This window comes from Gymnogyps californianus, chromosome 7, assembly GCF_018139145.2.
Source record: "Gymnogyps californianus isolate 813 chromosome 7, ASM1813914v2, whole genome shotgun sequence".
In the NCBI taxonomy this organism is placed as follows: Eukaryota; Metazoa; Chordata; class Aves; order Accipitriformes; family Cathartidae; genus Gymnogyps; species Gymnogyps californianus.
Window position 1 is genome coordinate 32224772 of NC_059477.1, and position 16619 is coordinate 32241390.

At 38.8% G+C, this 16619-nt stretch overlaps 1 protein-coding gene across 5 annotated transcripts in view; it reads right to left on the reverse strand.

The window, feature by feature from the left end:
• The window catches only part of MYLK (myosin light chain kinase), a 223844-nt gene that overhangs the window by 127402 nt on the left and 79823 nt on the right, over window positions 1-16619 (reverse strand). For all 5 annotated transcript variants that reach the window (XM_050899516.1, XM_050899517.1, XM_050899520.1 and 2 more), the window contains 3 exons: window positions 5264-5471; window positions 3397-3445; window positions 282-447 (listed from right to left, as the gene is read on the reverse strand). In XM_050899516.1, the coding sequence (XP_050755473.1) occupies window positions 282-447; window positions 3397-3445; window positions 5264-5471 (423 nt within the window). The remainder of the gene's footprint in view (window positions 1-281; window positions 448-3396; window positions 3446-5263; window positions 5472-16619) is intronic.

Below are 16619 nucleotides of genomic sequence, written 5' to 3' on the forward strand. Positions count from 1 at the left end.
ACTTGCTATTTTTATAATGGAACCTGGATCTTGTTTGGTGCCTTCAGATGATTTTTTTGTACAAATATTTTCATCAATGAGACAGATAAGGGAGAAGTGTGTACTGAGAAGGAACGCTATTATCTTTTGTGAGTTTATTCAGCATAAAAATGAGGAAGAATATGGCTCTCCTTGTATGTAAATTCTCACCATGGTAATTTGCAGTGGCAAGTACATTTCATCGTTTCAAGTCACAAAATTTCAAAAGAGAAAGAAAACATTAATTTTTTGGGAAATCATACCTTAAACCAAGTTACTTGAGGCTGAGGTCGTCCTGTTATTTTACATGAGAATTTGCCTGTTTGGCCTTCACGCACAACAACTCTATTGGGTTTTGTAGCAAACTTGGGTGGACTCTCTCCCCAGATGCTTGGCCTAGACTCCACAGATGGAACAGTAAGTCTTCCCCTGGAAAGGCAATTGACATCCTGGTTTTACAGAAGAACTGGAAGCTGTTGTGGTAAGAGCACACTTCAGGAAGCATTTTAGACCAGTGGTCTGCCAACAAGGGTATATAATTGGTGGTAACAAAGATTGTAGTTACACAGGGGTTTTTTTGACCAATGGAAGAAATGGAAATGCTGGTGATGACTGCTGTTGACCCCTCATGCAACTGAATAGTATGATGCTACACACCCTCGTCTAGCATACACATAACAGATCTTGGGGACAATTTCAATTGCTTATAAGCACAGCTGGGCAAACCAAATTATAGGAAACACTGCGTGCATTTAGTTTTTCCCGTTTTCTGTTTCTTAATTGCCTCCTAATAGATTATTTGTGCATACTTGTTCACTGTTCACAGTTCTTTATCATGTAATTTGTTTTGACACTGAGTGCAATGACACAGTAATTTCTGATTTATGAATCAGCAACTTGTTTTTGCAACATTTCTGACATGTCCTGGTAAAGATTTTTGGTTTGGGGAAGGCTTCTGTTTGGAATCTCATTCACTAAAATGTTTGCAAAGCAAACATGAAAAGGGCACAAAACCAAAGTACACCTATCCCAGGTGAATGTCTGTTAAGTGTAAATGCCCAGCTCTACTTACATGGATGGCACAGCTGGGAAATGACATGTGGAATGAAACTAGAGTGACATCAGTGACTGAAGTCCAAAACCCTCACTTACACAGCCATAAAACATAAAACATCAAGCAGTATTATAGCAAGAAAAAAAAAAGGTGCAACTTCAGGTCTGTTAATGTCAAAAGGAACACTCACACTCTTTGCTCTGAAGCCCTGGTACAACAAAGACACACATTAGCAGACGGCAGATGGCGATTTCTTTTTTTTTTTTTTAATCCTTTAATTTCAAGCAAACGGAACCATTTTCAAGGCCACCTTTTCCAGATGGCCTTTTACCACATGCAAGTAAGATGTGTCAATACCTCACCATTTCTACCAGGTGTCAGATACTAACAGAGACCGCATCGCCTTAGTCCAAGGTGCTGCCAAGACATGATGGTTGCCATATAGGCAGCTCGAGGTTTCTAAGTAAGAGATGATACCATAATGAAAGGATTTACATGGACAAAAGGACCAGCAAAAAATCTTGGGAGAGAAGGGTGACCGTAATACGCTAAAATGGAAAACATTTCATCACGTAATTAAATATCTGATAGCTTTTAATGTCATCTTCTTCATGCTACCACTAAAGAAGAGCATAAATGTGTATTAAAGAAGTCTTTTAGTGACCATCTTTAGGTGATGTTTCTATATTTATATATCTATACACGTATACTAACGCATTAAAAGAAAATCAACTACTAGCTAGCCTGCAGCTTTACGGCTGTTTCCTAGATATACACAAACTGAAATGTTTTTTTTTTTTTCCTTTTCCCTCCTCCCTGTTTATGTAAGGCATAAACTTTCCATACCATTAAATTATTAATACTAAACAGGAGTAAAACACGTGAGAATGAAAAATGAGGACAATCACTCTAACTCCATGCAATGCAATGGATTAGGATAGTGCTTTGGAAAGTCTGAATGTATAACAAAACCTAACAGCAACCTCGACTGTCCTTTCTTGCTATGATTATTTAGCATGTGTATATTTCTGTAGCACATTTGTGACACAGACAATATCATGTAAAAGCCTTCCTGATTACTCAGTTTCACTTAATATTTTCACTGTTGTAATCTCAGTTAATTTTAAAATTCAAAACATACATAAACAATATTCATATCAATGACAAAATTAAAATCTTCAGTTTTAACTATCTGTATTCTGATCGCTAACATAATCAGAAACATGTATTTTTGTCTACATCCAGGGTGACTCAGTCCCAGGCATATAAATTAGAAATAATTCTGCTTAAATTCAAGCTACTTATAAGGAAATGAGTTCAGCTGTTGGAAGAATTAGGCCTGGGGCTTTTAAAACAGTGGCATTCACTTAATTGTAAATGCTTACTGAAGTGAGGAAGTACATGACAGCAAGAAGGCTCTTCTGTGTGCCATCATAGATCACCCCATCAACCTATTCTTGCTACCAGTTACTCCAAACCGGAACAATTCTTTCTTCTGGACTACAGTTTACCCACTGTGTTGCTTGGAAGTACTTAAATTATATGTGAGAGAATGCTGATTTCAGTTGCTTTTGTTTCCTACTGATGACTCATAAAGCAGTATTTGCTCTGGCTTTATAAGGAGACTGTCAAGTCATGAAAGATCTGGGGAAGGATTTCTGAATATCAGAGAGCAGAGACAAGAGGATGCAATATTGCAGCAGAGGAGGGTGCAATATTGCAGATACCAGCAGAATGTTCTGTTTTCAGCCAGATTAATTCCTGTCAGTATGAGGGAGCAGTAGCTGTATCAAGCTACTTAGGTCTTCCTGACAGCCTCAACCATTTTCCTAACACAGCAGCTCTCATAGTAGCTATTCTGCTTGGGATAAATGGAGATTTGGACTTAGAGCATTTGAGTTCACAAATATCGAATTGTTTGTTTTCAGATGTTGCTGTAGCTGGCACTGCCTCTGACAGCCCAGCCATTCTTGCTATCCCCATCTCACAAGCGTGAGAAATCATGTCAAGCAGTTACTCTGTTCCAATGCAATGCTGTGCAGAACTGAGTCGTTAACCACCAGGCTTTGCTTTCCTCCATTACCTCTGATCCTTGCATAGGTAAGGAGCCTTGGGGATACGTTTCCAGTAAGGAATTACTGAGAACTAGACAAGAATCCAACCCTTTTTGACTGGCCCTCAAAGTGAATCAGAGCTAAAGACAAAATGCAAGAGGCACTTAAAATGGGGAGAAGTGGCTATTCTTTAGAGTAATTTTACTTGTTTTCCTACCCAAACATATTTAGGTGTCCGTTAAACAATATCAATTCCAGTGGACTTCTTACCCTGGGGTTTTGGCACTGGATGGTAGGCTGTATTTCTTCAAGGAGTTTCCTGTAAGCATAGGACAGAAAGACAGGAAGTCAGTTTTGTCAAGACCATTGGGAATTACAGACACGAAAGACTATGTAAAATATGCATTTCTCCAGGTTTCAAACATAAAGGAGGAATGCAACACCTGCAGTATAAGGTTATGTCATCTGTAGTCCAAAGTTAGGCTCTCCAATTTCAAAAACAAGTTTTAGCAGAGTTACCATCTAACCCCTGGCCTCAGTAGTAACAACACTGCAGATTATTCATGCAAAAATATTTTTAAACATGTGAATGAAACACTGTGTCTAATTTCTACAGTGCAGCACTAATTCAAATTAAGATAGCAAAAAAAGGGGTTTGGACTCTGAAAGAGGTCTTACTTTACTTGGTTTGGGTTTTAGTCCTGTGCTAGCCCAGACTACCTTTTCTGTAAAATGATTCTTTTTGAAGCACAATAGTTCATCATGCTTGCTGGTGTGAGCAATAGGGAGATGGATATGAAGTTATGTAAGCTCACCGCCATCTACTGCATTCCTGATAGCTTTGGCACATTAAAAAAGGGTAGTGACCTGGGGTAGATCCAGAGTGGCAGCATGAAACAAACAGCTCTGATGGCTGTGAAAAAAAAAATTTGTTCTAAAGCCTTATAAGAATCTACGTTACTGACAGATAGGACAGCCATGCAGGATGGAAAGACTAGATTGTGTTTCAGTCACTCATTTTTCCAAGTAGCACTCAGCCCCACCTAGATATCTTTGCTGAGAGCAGAAAAAATCTGCGCTTTGCTATCTTGATGCTTAGAGGGATTTTTAGGATAAAGACCATGTAATTCTTAAACTCTGAGAAAGTCAGTCATTGGGTACTGCCATGAAATTGCTTTTAAACTGCAGCAAAGCCCAGGTCAGAAAAACTGATATAAAAACAGCTTTAAAAAATCCTCCACCTCCACGCAAGTTGTCACTCATAAAAGTTGTCACAACTTAAAACTAGGGGAAAAAAAAGATTTTGCATAATTTTTACAACAGAAGGCAGTAACAATCATGCCAGATCTACGCATATTTCAGTACGTACTCTGAGGATATCTGTTAGAGATTTTGACTCTGAATAAACTCAAATGCTGATTGTTTCAGGACTGCTGCAGATTTTTGCTTTGCTTCAAGAATTCAACACAAAGTTGTGACCTGAGGAGCTTTGATATTCAACAGATCTCTGACATGACCAAATTGCAAAGAGAGAAGCAGTACAATTCCATCCTTCCCTGGCTTTGTGTCACTCTTTAAATTTTAAATTTGGCAGTTTGCAACTATCTAATATGCAGATGTTCTCTTAAAAATTCCTGGGTTTGATCTTGGCTGTTTCCCGTGTGACATTAAGCATGCAATTACAACCAGGCGCTCAGCTTAGCAAATGGAAGCATGCATGGAGAACTCCAGAAACCCATTGCCTCAGTGTGCCTACCTGATGGGCTGTGAAGCAACCAAGATTGCCACAGTTTTTACTGCCTCAGAGAAAATGCTAACTTTCCAGGCCTTTGTTTCTGTCCTGAGTGGTGGCTTCCATGAAAATTACAAAGTTTATAGCAAAGTCTTTAAAGCTAGGTCTTTTGCTACCTGGGCATCATCATACACATCTGAAACTGAACACACACTTTATCTAGCTATAGACATGTAGTTTCCTGCAAAATGTCTTAAACTGTGAAATGCAATTAATGAATCTTACTCTTACACCAGTGAGAAAGCATGTGTGTACAGTTGTGATTTTAACCAGACAGTTTAACACAGCTTGTTCATTTAATTAAACTCTATAATCATCGCAACAACAGTATAAGTATCCTTTTACCTTCCACTGTCAGTTCCACGGTCACTTGACGAACCCCACCATCATTTGCAGCCTCGCAGGTGTATTTACCACCATCACCTTCCCGTACACCTTTGATTACCAAGCTGAATATTCCCCGAATGCTGCAGTCCACGACATAATGGTCTCCCTCTGGGACAGGATGCCCATTTCTGTACCATGTGATCTGAGGCTCGGGGTAGCCTCTGACCTGGAAAGATGTGAGAGAGAGAGGAGAAAGAAAGCAAACATAACAGATGATGGTATTTGGAAGAAATGTTGGACATTTAGCAATGCAGTGGAAAGTTCTTGATGCAGGAGCTGTTAAACACATACTTTTTGCAAGCCAAATGGCAGAACATAATGAAATGAAAAAATTCTTGCATAAGTCAAACTGTTAAAATCATAAGACTAGTCAGGCAGATAGATACCTACACAGAAAAGTTTCCCACTAGAATGGTTTACCTGCAGAAGCATAGTGATGGTGCCAACGAAGAATCCTGACACCCGGGTCCCCATTGTTCAGAGACTCAAGGGCAGTAGTGCTACTATACCTCTAAGTATGCAAGATTGCAAGGTATCTAGACCAAAAATTTCTAGCATGGTTGCCAAGGATTAGGTTTATATTGTAAACCTGTATGGAGCCATCTAGTTTTCAAATGTGCTGAGATATAGTAGCTCCTGACAACATACAGGGAAGAAATGCAGACACATACCAAATTTTGTCTTGATCTTTAAAAGCAGAAGATGAGGAGTTGCCATTTGAGAAAGCGTCATTAAGGGTCATTCTCATGTTATGGTGGTAGGGGGACTATAAAGACCTAGATGTATTCACACAAACACACTGCTCAACTTAAAGAGCTTTATGGTCTACTGGTAGCCCAAAGAAGAGCTTTCAACAAAATGAACCAGTCCTGTGCTTATTAAATAGCAACCATATTAATATATCCTTGCCTGCTGTGGCATTAATGATACCTTCAGATTTGCAAGCAGATGCTCAGTTGGTATAACTGAGAACAGAGTTATTGATTTCAATTGAGCTGTTGAAACCTGCTGAGGATCTATGTCTGTCTTTCATAAAAAAATGGGAAAAGCAGACATACACCAGTTTCCACCAAAGAATTAAATCCTCAGGCAAGGGTTCTTCTGCTTTATGAGAGATGCCATCCTCTTTGAAGGTCGCTTTAGTGTGTGTTAACTGTTAGCACACTTCCCCAGTTATCATAACGAATCCTGATTACAGTATTTCTCCCTTCTTTCCTATTCCCCCATTCTGGTATGTTAGCTCTCCATCTTCCAACTCTTTGATCCTTTGCCTACAGGCCATGAAGTAACTGAGTGGATCAAGATGAGCTGGGATGAGTAATAGTTGTGGCTGTGTTTGCTCACTGGGAAAGGAGCAATGTTGCATTTTGAACAATGTTATCAAATCTTGGCAACTGAACAGGAAGTCCCTTCAACCTCCAGGTGAGCAAAATATTGATTATCTGTCTTGATTTGAAGAAGGCTTGGTTGTGGCTTGCACAAATTCCTCCCAGCATTCTCCTCTCAGTTTCCAATCCGCATTTCAGCTCTGCTTTCTTCTGACTGCACAGCACTTACTTTCCAAATTACAATCTTTAGCCAACTGACCTTACCCATTCTCAGATTCTCTTCTTTCAAAACCTTTCATTTTTAATCCAGCCCCACCTCACTCCAGCTGGGTTTCTCATCTGTTGGAGCTTAACTTACATCTGTCAGAAATTTTTCTCTTTCCTTTAATTCCTTGGGTATCAGTTCAGACAAATTAATTTTGCCAGTGATGTGGCGACCCCTTCTTCCTGGCACTACTTAATATATATATAGAAGACATTAATGTTTGCCAAGAGCATGAATATGCTGAATAAGCTGGAGAAACTTTCCACTTCTGGTAGAAACTTCTCAAGTTCTTTCTGAGTCTATCTTTACCTAAGTAAAAGCCATGTTCTATGAAGAATACATTGTGGGATCTTGCACAATGGGGAGTCAATTGCTGTTTAAAAATACCACAGCATCTTTCTAAAGCTCTTTGCAGCCATGCCTTTTCTTTCATGTGCCTTCTGAAAAACAGCAGCTCCCACTCAACCATGCCCCCTAACACTACTCCAGCATATTGGTTTAGTGCTTACTCAGAGGACAGGCTCCCAGGAATATCTTTATCAGCACATCTCATTTTCAGAAAAAGGGAGTTGTGAAACATCAATATGAGATTTTTACAGTAGTGTAACTCTTGTTAGTTGATAATGTGCTCACTGGTATAGAAAGTGACTTGTACCAAAGAATTGTTTCTTACTATTAACTTGTCAATGCCCTCCTACCTATGTTTTCATTTTAGATTAAGAAACCAACAGAGAGAGTAAGTGATTTACCCAAAGCCAGAGAGTATATTAGAATGGAGTTTCTACCTCTAATTTTTGCTTCACTGGATATTAAGATTTCCTTGAATTTGAAATATTTGAGGCAAAAATACTTGAAACTGCTATTTCAAGTAATGCATTACAATAAAATGACAGAGTAGCACTTGAATTGGTGTGAAAAAATAACCACCTTTTCAGTGCATTACATCACAACCTGTTTACTAACATTAGTCTAGCCACATCTGTTTACAGCTGCTGAGATTCTGGCCTGTGAATACAAGTCATCAATTACACGTCACCTAATATATTTACTATTTACTATCACAATCATTCCTTCTGGTGTTTTCTTCTACGTATTGTTCAACCCAGCTTCAAAGCTCCCAAGCATAAACCTTCCATCACTTATCCCAGGGAACAACTGGGGTTGAAGCAACGGGAAACACCTTCCTTCCATTTTTCTTTTTGTTTTATCATATTCTTAAGTCCCTCTTGGACCACACAAGGCCATTTTTACCTGACCCCTCAAGCTCTGGTAGACCATTATACATGCCCTTCCAGTATCACATGGCTGAGCCTACGTTAAGTATATTTCCATTTCTTCCATGTGTGTTTATTTTATGCTTGCTATGTCTGTATTATTTTGTTCATCCACACCTCTACCCTGAGGAAATGCCACACAGAAAATTACAAACACAGGTGATCAGCATGCCATTTCCTTTCAAAAGGTTGAGTCATTCCGTTCCCAAACTCTGTAATTTTTTTCTTTTATTTTTTGTCAAAAATGAAATGATGGGAAAGCAGAAGTTTACAGAATTGCTCTGTTGCAAGGATTTATTTCAGGTTTGGGTTTGGAATGTGTTTCAAACTGAGCCAGCCCACTCTGAAATACATAAGTCTTGCCATAAAAGTGTCAGGGACCCTTAAATGAATCACTGGTTACTAGGTTTTGATCCTAATGGATCAATTCCAGAACTGCAGCAGGTTTTATATTCCTCCCTAACCTTTCCAGAGCTCACTAAAAACATCTGCCTTGAATAAATCCACAGCAAAGAGAAATTTATCTGCTTATTTAATGCCCAGCAGCAGAAGGCTATAACCTTTATTTACAGCTTGGCCTGCGTGATTATTGCCAGTCCCAGTGAGGCTACAGCTTTTCTTTACCTGCTCTACAACACTAACAAGTGGAAAATTGACAGCAAGCAGCAAATAACCATTGTATTAGAACAAACATGAGTTTTGAGGTTTTGTCTGGACCCATGAACTGCTTAGAGTCTTACTGGAAAAGTCTGCTAAGGTAAAACAGGCCTTCTGCTTCATGCATCAACACAACAAGTGGAAAGATCTGAGAGAGAACCTGTTGCCTATGAAACTTCCAGAGTTAAGATTCACTTCTGCATCTAGGTCTGGGGGAATGCTATTGAAAAGGGATGGCACTAGGTTCCCAAAGAAAAGAAATAAGGAGAAAAAATACAACAAATCTATTGAAGCTGTACACTAAAGGACAGTATTATTAAAAAATGTGCTGCTACAAAGTAGTCCCCATTGTCACACACCTAAAGGCATTCAGTGACCATCAATGCCAAGTATAGTCAATGACCCTTTTTCTTGTTCGAAAGCACAAGAAAGATTTTCTAAAACTTGGCCTATATCTATGCTCCATAAAAGAGCTGTTTATATACGAATTTCAAAAAAACCATAGGTTTGCCTACTTGAATGTGTCACAGTTGCACTAGCAGTTTAGGGCAATGAGGTGCACTCTTTCGGCTCATGCTTTTACCTTCAAAGATACCCTGCTTTGTAATAACTGTTGCTAGCTCCAGTGAGGTTAACGATGAGCACAAATCCACAGCACCCAAAAAGAGCCAGCCATAAGTGACAATAAACCAAAGTGTAAGTAACTGTGAAACACTGATGGGACGTGTACTATTACTAAGTGTTGCTCACTTTGACAGTAACACCTTAAGACTATTGGAAATGATGGCAAACATTACATGACGTATTCTAGCATTATGTTCATTATGAGGCTGAGGTGTTCAGTGTTTGATGTTAAGGACTAGATAAATGTCCCATGTTGCTGCTCAAGGTCCCATCAACACACAAGCAATGAGATCAGGAAGAAAACAGTTATCAAAAGGATGTCTTGGTTTGCAAAATCCCCCCAAATTACATCATATATAGCCAGGCACGTCAAAAGTTGTACTAAGACTGGCAATGATACAACTTTTATGAATTTGCTATTCAAAATAACTCCGCTCATAGAGATGATTTCATATGCTGCAATATGAATTCCACTAATGACTAAAATTCCTCTCAAGAGACAATCCTTCTTCCATGAAGTCAGAATTTTAAAACATCCAGATTCCGTCAGCACATAGTGTTCAGTTGTGCTGCTATTTGCTTTTAATTCCACAAAATCCAGAATTAAGACCTATGTACGTAAAGTATTCAATCATTGAATAAAAGAATCAGTTGTATTTGGGTCGTTCAATCCATCTAAAGAAAACTGATTTTGAATTTACCTGTGAAAGACAGAAATATTCTCTATGCAACTTTTTATATTTCACACGCTATTTAAAATGTAGCTTTCAACCCAATTTGCATACCTTGCTGCTTTTTGAGGAAGGTTGTCCCCTTTGTAGGCTGTTAAAGAATAACAGGGTATAGTAGGTAGTATTTAACATCCTAAAATAAGCAGGTTTACTGCCTCTGCAGCTAAGTGACAGTGCTTTTTGACACCTGGTTCTCAGTGAGAACTTGGTATCATAACTGCCCATTTATATTTGAGACGGAAAAATACAGAATGTACTTCTTAGAGAAAATGTATGGAAATTTTTGTTGTTTTAATTAACATGTGCACTCATAAAGGGTTATGCAAAAATAGGCTTTTCCACTTGTCTTGAGACTTCTAGGGATATGCAGCCCTTGAGGCTATTAAAAGTGACACTCTTAGCCTGTATCTCATTCATTGCAACACAGAGAAATAATTTATTAAAAACACTGATGGTCAGTAGTGTAACTAGCACATTTATAGTTAGACTGTAGTGTCTGAAAGCATTAAACCAACATGAAAACAAAGTTTGGATGACCTGGGTAACAAGTCTTACAAGAAGAATGGCAGTAATGAGAAATGTTTTCTAATGCATAAAGGTGCCTGCAAAGCAGAAGAGAATAAACTGTTTCCCACATCCACAGTGGATAGGACAAAAAATAGACTTTTAAGAGAAATTGGTCAGTGGGTTGGTAGATGATGTCTTACAGCAGTGACCTCCTTTAGAAGAACACCAGATGTTTTGCTTATTTGGCTGCCTGCCTATCTTAACATTAAGGAATGCCAGAGAGCAAGGTAACTTTTTAAGAAGGGTTTGTAGCCTATCCTCTGTTCCATGCCCACCTTCAACCAGAAACCAGTCATTCCTTGGAACTACATCTCAGAAAAGGCCACAGAGATCAGAAATTGCGAAGGGATAAAAAGGGGATAGCCTCAGTTATAGTTGCCAGATGTTACCATTGAGCTCCCAAGTGTATGCTTTGGGCAGATCATTAGAAGTCACACCAGGAGGAGATGTCAAGGGAGATGTGGAAAACCATTCAGAATATCTGACAAACTTTGACCTTTATGCTGCTGCCTGCAAACAAAAGCCTGATACAAAAAAAGAAGGGACTTGGCCTAGCAAATACTCATTGCTAGCAGGGTATAAACTGCTTGCACCTTTTGCAAAACTTAGGATATTGATCCATCAGATTGTATCAAGAAAGCAGCAGAAGAAATGCAATTAAGTAGCATGACAAAATTTGTAAGTGTAATTCTACTCAAAGAAGTGAAAATATAGGAAAAAACAATGTGTAGCACTTACACTTGAAATGGAGTAGAGACTGTATAGTGTACCTCTTCTTCCAATGTCTAGGTATCAGTAAAAATGGAATATTATTCACTTTATTGCAAGTTATGTATTAGACAGGCTCATCTGCAGGTCATATAGTTGAAGGCTCTCATGCAGCCCCAAGAGATTCAATCCAGACAGTAACAGCTGTTCTGTGGATGTGGCTCATCCTAGGTCCTACAAAAAAAGAGGTGTTTCCCATAGTCATCAGACTCTAGCCAGTGTCCTCTCTCTTCCTTGAATCAAGAGCTGAGAGGTTTTGGATCTGGACCTTGATCAAAAGACTTGTGAGGGGAATGAAGTACTTGAGAGCAAGCTTAGCAGAGGATGCTAAGAACTGGATACACCGTAACACAGGCTTTGTCCATGTGGACAGAGCTGTGCTCTCTAACTAGAAAAAAAGCCACTTCCTGTTGTAATAGTTCATACTGATGTGAACTCTTACTATCAGTCTTAGGAAAAAAGTACTACAAAACTGTGGAGACTACAACATGAACAACGTGAATACAACCCCACCTAGTAGGTGGTATATTTTTATTTTAATTTAAATTTTTTTATTAGTGCAGGTGGGAAACATGGTTCTGGCCAGTGCAGCTCTTTTGTAAGTCTTGTAACAAAGCTTCTGTTAGGCTCAAGCTGCAGTTTGCTTTAACAAATGAACAGCAGATGTTCTTGATAAAGGAAAGTGGACATGATACATTGTTAAGCTCCTTCTGAGACTTTAAACACACACAAACCATATCTCAGGAATAGTTTATCCATTTTAAAAGCTTGCTTCTAAAACAGAGAACTTGCCTGGCAAGGTTAAACATGAAAATGTTAAATATTTGGAGACTTAGCTGTGACCTTGCAAACAAAGCAAATAACCTACCTCTTCTACAGAGCAGTCTAGAATCTACAATTGCCCCATTTAAAGCAAAAATGGAATACGTACTAGGACTAAACATAGCTCACTTCAAAGCATTACCTATTGTATGTACAAGAAACAATAATGGTCTTTCTGTAAACCTTGGGTATGTTTTTGTTTAAGTGCTGAACTCTGGTACACTGCATCTGGTGTTTAGGTTTCTTGTTCCACATGCACACAGTCCTCATAAATTAGTTCTTCGGGCATAACCTGAACTGGAACACAACTCTGAAGACGTAAGTCTTCACAACTGGTGTGTGCAATTATCTGTTTCTTCTCCCAAATGGTGTGGAGCAGGGAGAGAAAAATGACAACACAGGCCTTCAAACAGACTGTTGTCTTGAAAAAAAAACAACCACAAAAACCCCCCAAAAACAAACAAACAAACCCAATCAAAACCAGCAACAATTAAAAAAAAAAAAAAGAATCAAAAGTAGAAAGTAGAATCAAACATCTGCAAAGCACCACCAAATGCCACAAGTCGTTCTTTAGGCACCCGTCCCTGGCAATCACTGCATTCTGTTCTTAGGCAAACTCAGACCATGCATAATTATGTTAAGTTCTTTCTCAAGGTTTCACCTATAGAAGTTTCAAACCATACACATTTTGCTTCATTCTCATTTGTGGCAATGGAAAGAAAACCTTTGCTGAATTGAACTCCTTGATATTGCTAATGTTAACATCATGAGTGAAGGAAGTCTCAAGTAGAAAGATCATATGCCACAGCACTAACATAGAAAGGCTGCAAGATTTGTCATTGTCCCATTTGCTCTGATGAGAGATACAGAAGAATTACCTGGAGATGCAATTCATAGAATTCAATGCAAGGGTAAGGAGACCCAGAAGGTTAAAAAAGACTTAGCAATTTCTTCCTATTTATTAAAAGCTGTTCCTTTAAAATTATTGTTTCAATTCAACTGTTAGTGTGCCATATGAAGTTTACCTCTTCCTAGTCCCATGGAAAAACCTGTGGCCCAGTTTCAGAAGATGCTGAGTAATGTGTAGTTTTCACTGACTTAAAACATGATAGTGAGTGCTGAGCACTTCTGGCTCATTTTGACTGCTGTACCCAGCTATGGGGATATGAATGAAAACCAGTATACTTTAGTTTATTTTTAAAAGTCCACTATGTCGCGGTTTAACCCCAGCCAGCAACTAAGCACCACGCAGCCGCTTCCCCCTCCCCCCTCCCAGTGGAGTGAGGAAGAGGAAAGGGAAAAAAAGTAAAACTCATGGGTTGAGATAAGAACAGTTTAATAACTAAAGTAAAATAAAATACACTACTAACTAATAACAATAATAATAATAATAATATAATAGTAATGAAAAGGAATATAACAAAAAAAAAAAAACACCTGAGAAAAGACAAGTGTTGCACAATGCAATTGCTGACTGATGCCCGAGCAGCGATCCGCCCCTCCCGGCCAACTCCCCCCTGTTTATATACTGGGCATGACGTTCCATGTTATGGAATACCCCTTTGGCTAGTTCGGGTCAGCTGTCCTGGCCATGTTCCCTCCCAGCTTCTTGCACACCTGCTTGCTGGCAGAGCATGGGAAACTGAAAAGTCCTTGGCTTAGGACAAGCGCTACTTAGCAGCAACAAACATCAGCGTGTTATCAACATTATTCTCACACTAAATCCAAAACACAGCACTATACCAGCCACTAGGAAGAAAATTAACTCTATTCCAGCTGAAACCCCCACAATATCATAAACCTACATGGACTGAGCAGATTATGGATCCTGGATCTAATCTGTAGATCATAGGATACAATTACAGAATTCAGGTGAGACAGAAGCTAGGGGAAAGTAAAGAGTTAAAGGATTCTCTAAATTTTCACACGAGAGACCCTTTCACAGAGTTTGACTTTGCTGTCTGGCAATGTGCAAGGGTTTCTGCAGGAGCGTGGCAAAAAGTCCATTCATCCTAGACAGTGTGGAATGATTTGATCACGTGGAAGAATAACTTTCTGCCATGCTTCTGTGCTTATTCCCTCCATGACACCAGTACTGACAATCTAGAATTCTGTAGCAAAAAGGCAAAAGTTTATCTCATCCAAAATTCTTTGACTCTGATGAAAACTCATTAGATCTTGCTTCATTAACTCTGCAGTGCTCCATTTGGCTGGAAGCATGCTTTCAGTTCAGATCATAAACCAATGCTGGCATTACATGCATGCTACTTAGATAATCTAGAAGAAACATACGTAACTGGGTCTAGTGAACTACTAGCACACTTCACAATTCCTAATTGTCTAAGTAGGAATTCAGGTACCCAAGGACAAAACTTCCATCTTAGGTGTGCATAAAGTAACATGCACACAGAAAATGCATACACAAACACAGCCATTATGGTGGTCATGGGAAAAGATGTTACAAGAAAGAAAAGGTGCCCGAAACAGTAACGCACTGGAGAATTCATGAAAAACAGCAAGCTTCTTTGTAAGGAGAACAGTTGGGACCCTACATTTCTTTGAAGCTTTACAGAAATACAAATAAAGCTGGTGTGGATTTTCCATCTGAAAATGTCAAGTTATGAGATGGTCCCAAAACCAGATTTACTTCATGCATATAGTGAGAATTTAGAGAACAGCCAGAAGTTACACTCTGGAGCACACAAGCCTGAGCAAGTGCAGTACCTTAGTACATCATTAGGGCAGGCTTAGGCAGGCCTCCCAGACTGCGTGCAAGGCACTGTCTGTTTTAGCCTTGTTGTTTGACATTTTACAGTGGCTTCCTATTTTTTATATTTTGGAAAATAGCAAATAAACATTCTTTATTCACTTCCATGTCATTCATGATTGTGTAAACCTGTTTCAAATCCTTGTCTGCTTGTATTGTTCAAGCTGAAGAGCCCTTGGTTTTTAATCTGTGCTTGTACTAGGAGCCATGAAACACCTCTGATAATCCTTGTCAAATTTTCTGTCTCTTTTCTAGCCTGAGATAAGGAAGAGCAGAACTGCATGTAGCATCCAAAATGTGGGAACCCACAGATTTCTAGATTGACACAGCAGACTGTTGGGGGTTTTTTGTTTCCAAATTTTTTTTAACACTATTTGCTATTTTTCCCACCTTGAGCTCATTAGTCAGAGAGCTGTTCAGGGCACGATCTCTTTTTTGAATAGTAATAGCTAAGAAAAATTCAACTAAGTATATTTTATCTTTCTACTTTGTACTCATCAATGCCAAATAGCATTTGATGTTTTATAGTCCAGGCACTAAACAGAATAAGATACTTTTGCAGATGGCACCCCACCAATTTTAGTTTTGACTCTTTAAAGTAGTTCTGCATTATCTGCAAATTTTGTTATCTCACAATTCAACCCCTTTTTGCAGATTGCAAAGGTGCTGAACACTACACATGCTACCACAGTTCTTTAGAGGAATCAGCATTTATGGTACTCCCAGCAGGGAAGAATTTATGACCTATCCATGGAAGACATGGTCTGCTAACTGAAAAGCAGACAGCAGCTGCAGATCATTTCTTCTTCATTCTTCTACATTTAGTCATATTTTTTTGTAAAATTCAGTGTGGAGAGTTCCCAGAGGTGCATGGAATATTGGCTTTGTGCTCAGTCACCAGAGTATAGCTGTTTGAATAAAGCATAGCTTTCCCAGGTACTATAACATCTACAAGTCCATTTGTCCTAAATTATTTCTGAAGGACTCAAGTGGAATTTCAGAGCAGCACTGGGTGTCAAGCTGCTTTGAGTTTGTTTAATTTCTAAGTTTGTTTAATTTCAAACACCAGCCCATATTAATGCAGCTCTTAAGAAAATGCTTAAGCCCTACTTATGTCTTTTGGAATTAATCACATGCATAGGTGCTTTTCCTAAATTAGATTTTATTTCATTTAAAGAATAAGTTTAAATTTATTGTATTTAAAGTAACATTGCTATAGGAGTCTTCAGAAAGACCCAAAGTAACCTGAAACATCATTCAGATGAAATACAGAACACTATCAAGGTGGACTCTACCCTTTCCAGCATAGTGGACATTAGGGGAACACACTGTATAGAGAAACACATTTCTGTGTAGCTATAATGTCAATCAGCAAGTGAATCAGAGGTTGTAAACCTCTGTTACACTAATGGGGGCATTTTCACACAGGTGTTGCAGTCTCAGAGTGGCAGTGGTTTTTTGATGGAGCTTTAATAAATCATTCTACCAGCAGCAACATCTGCCTTTTTACT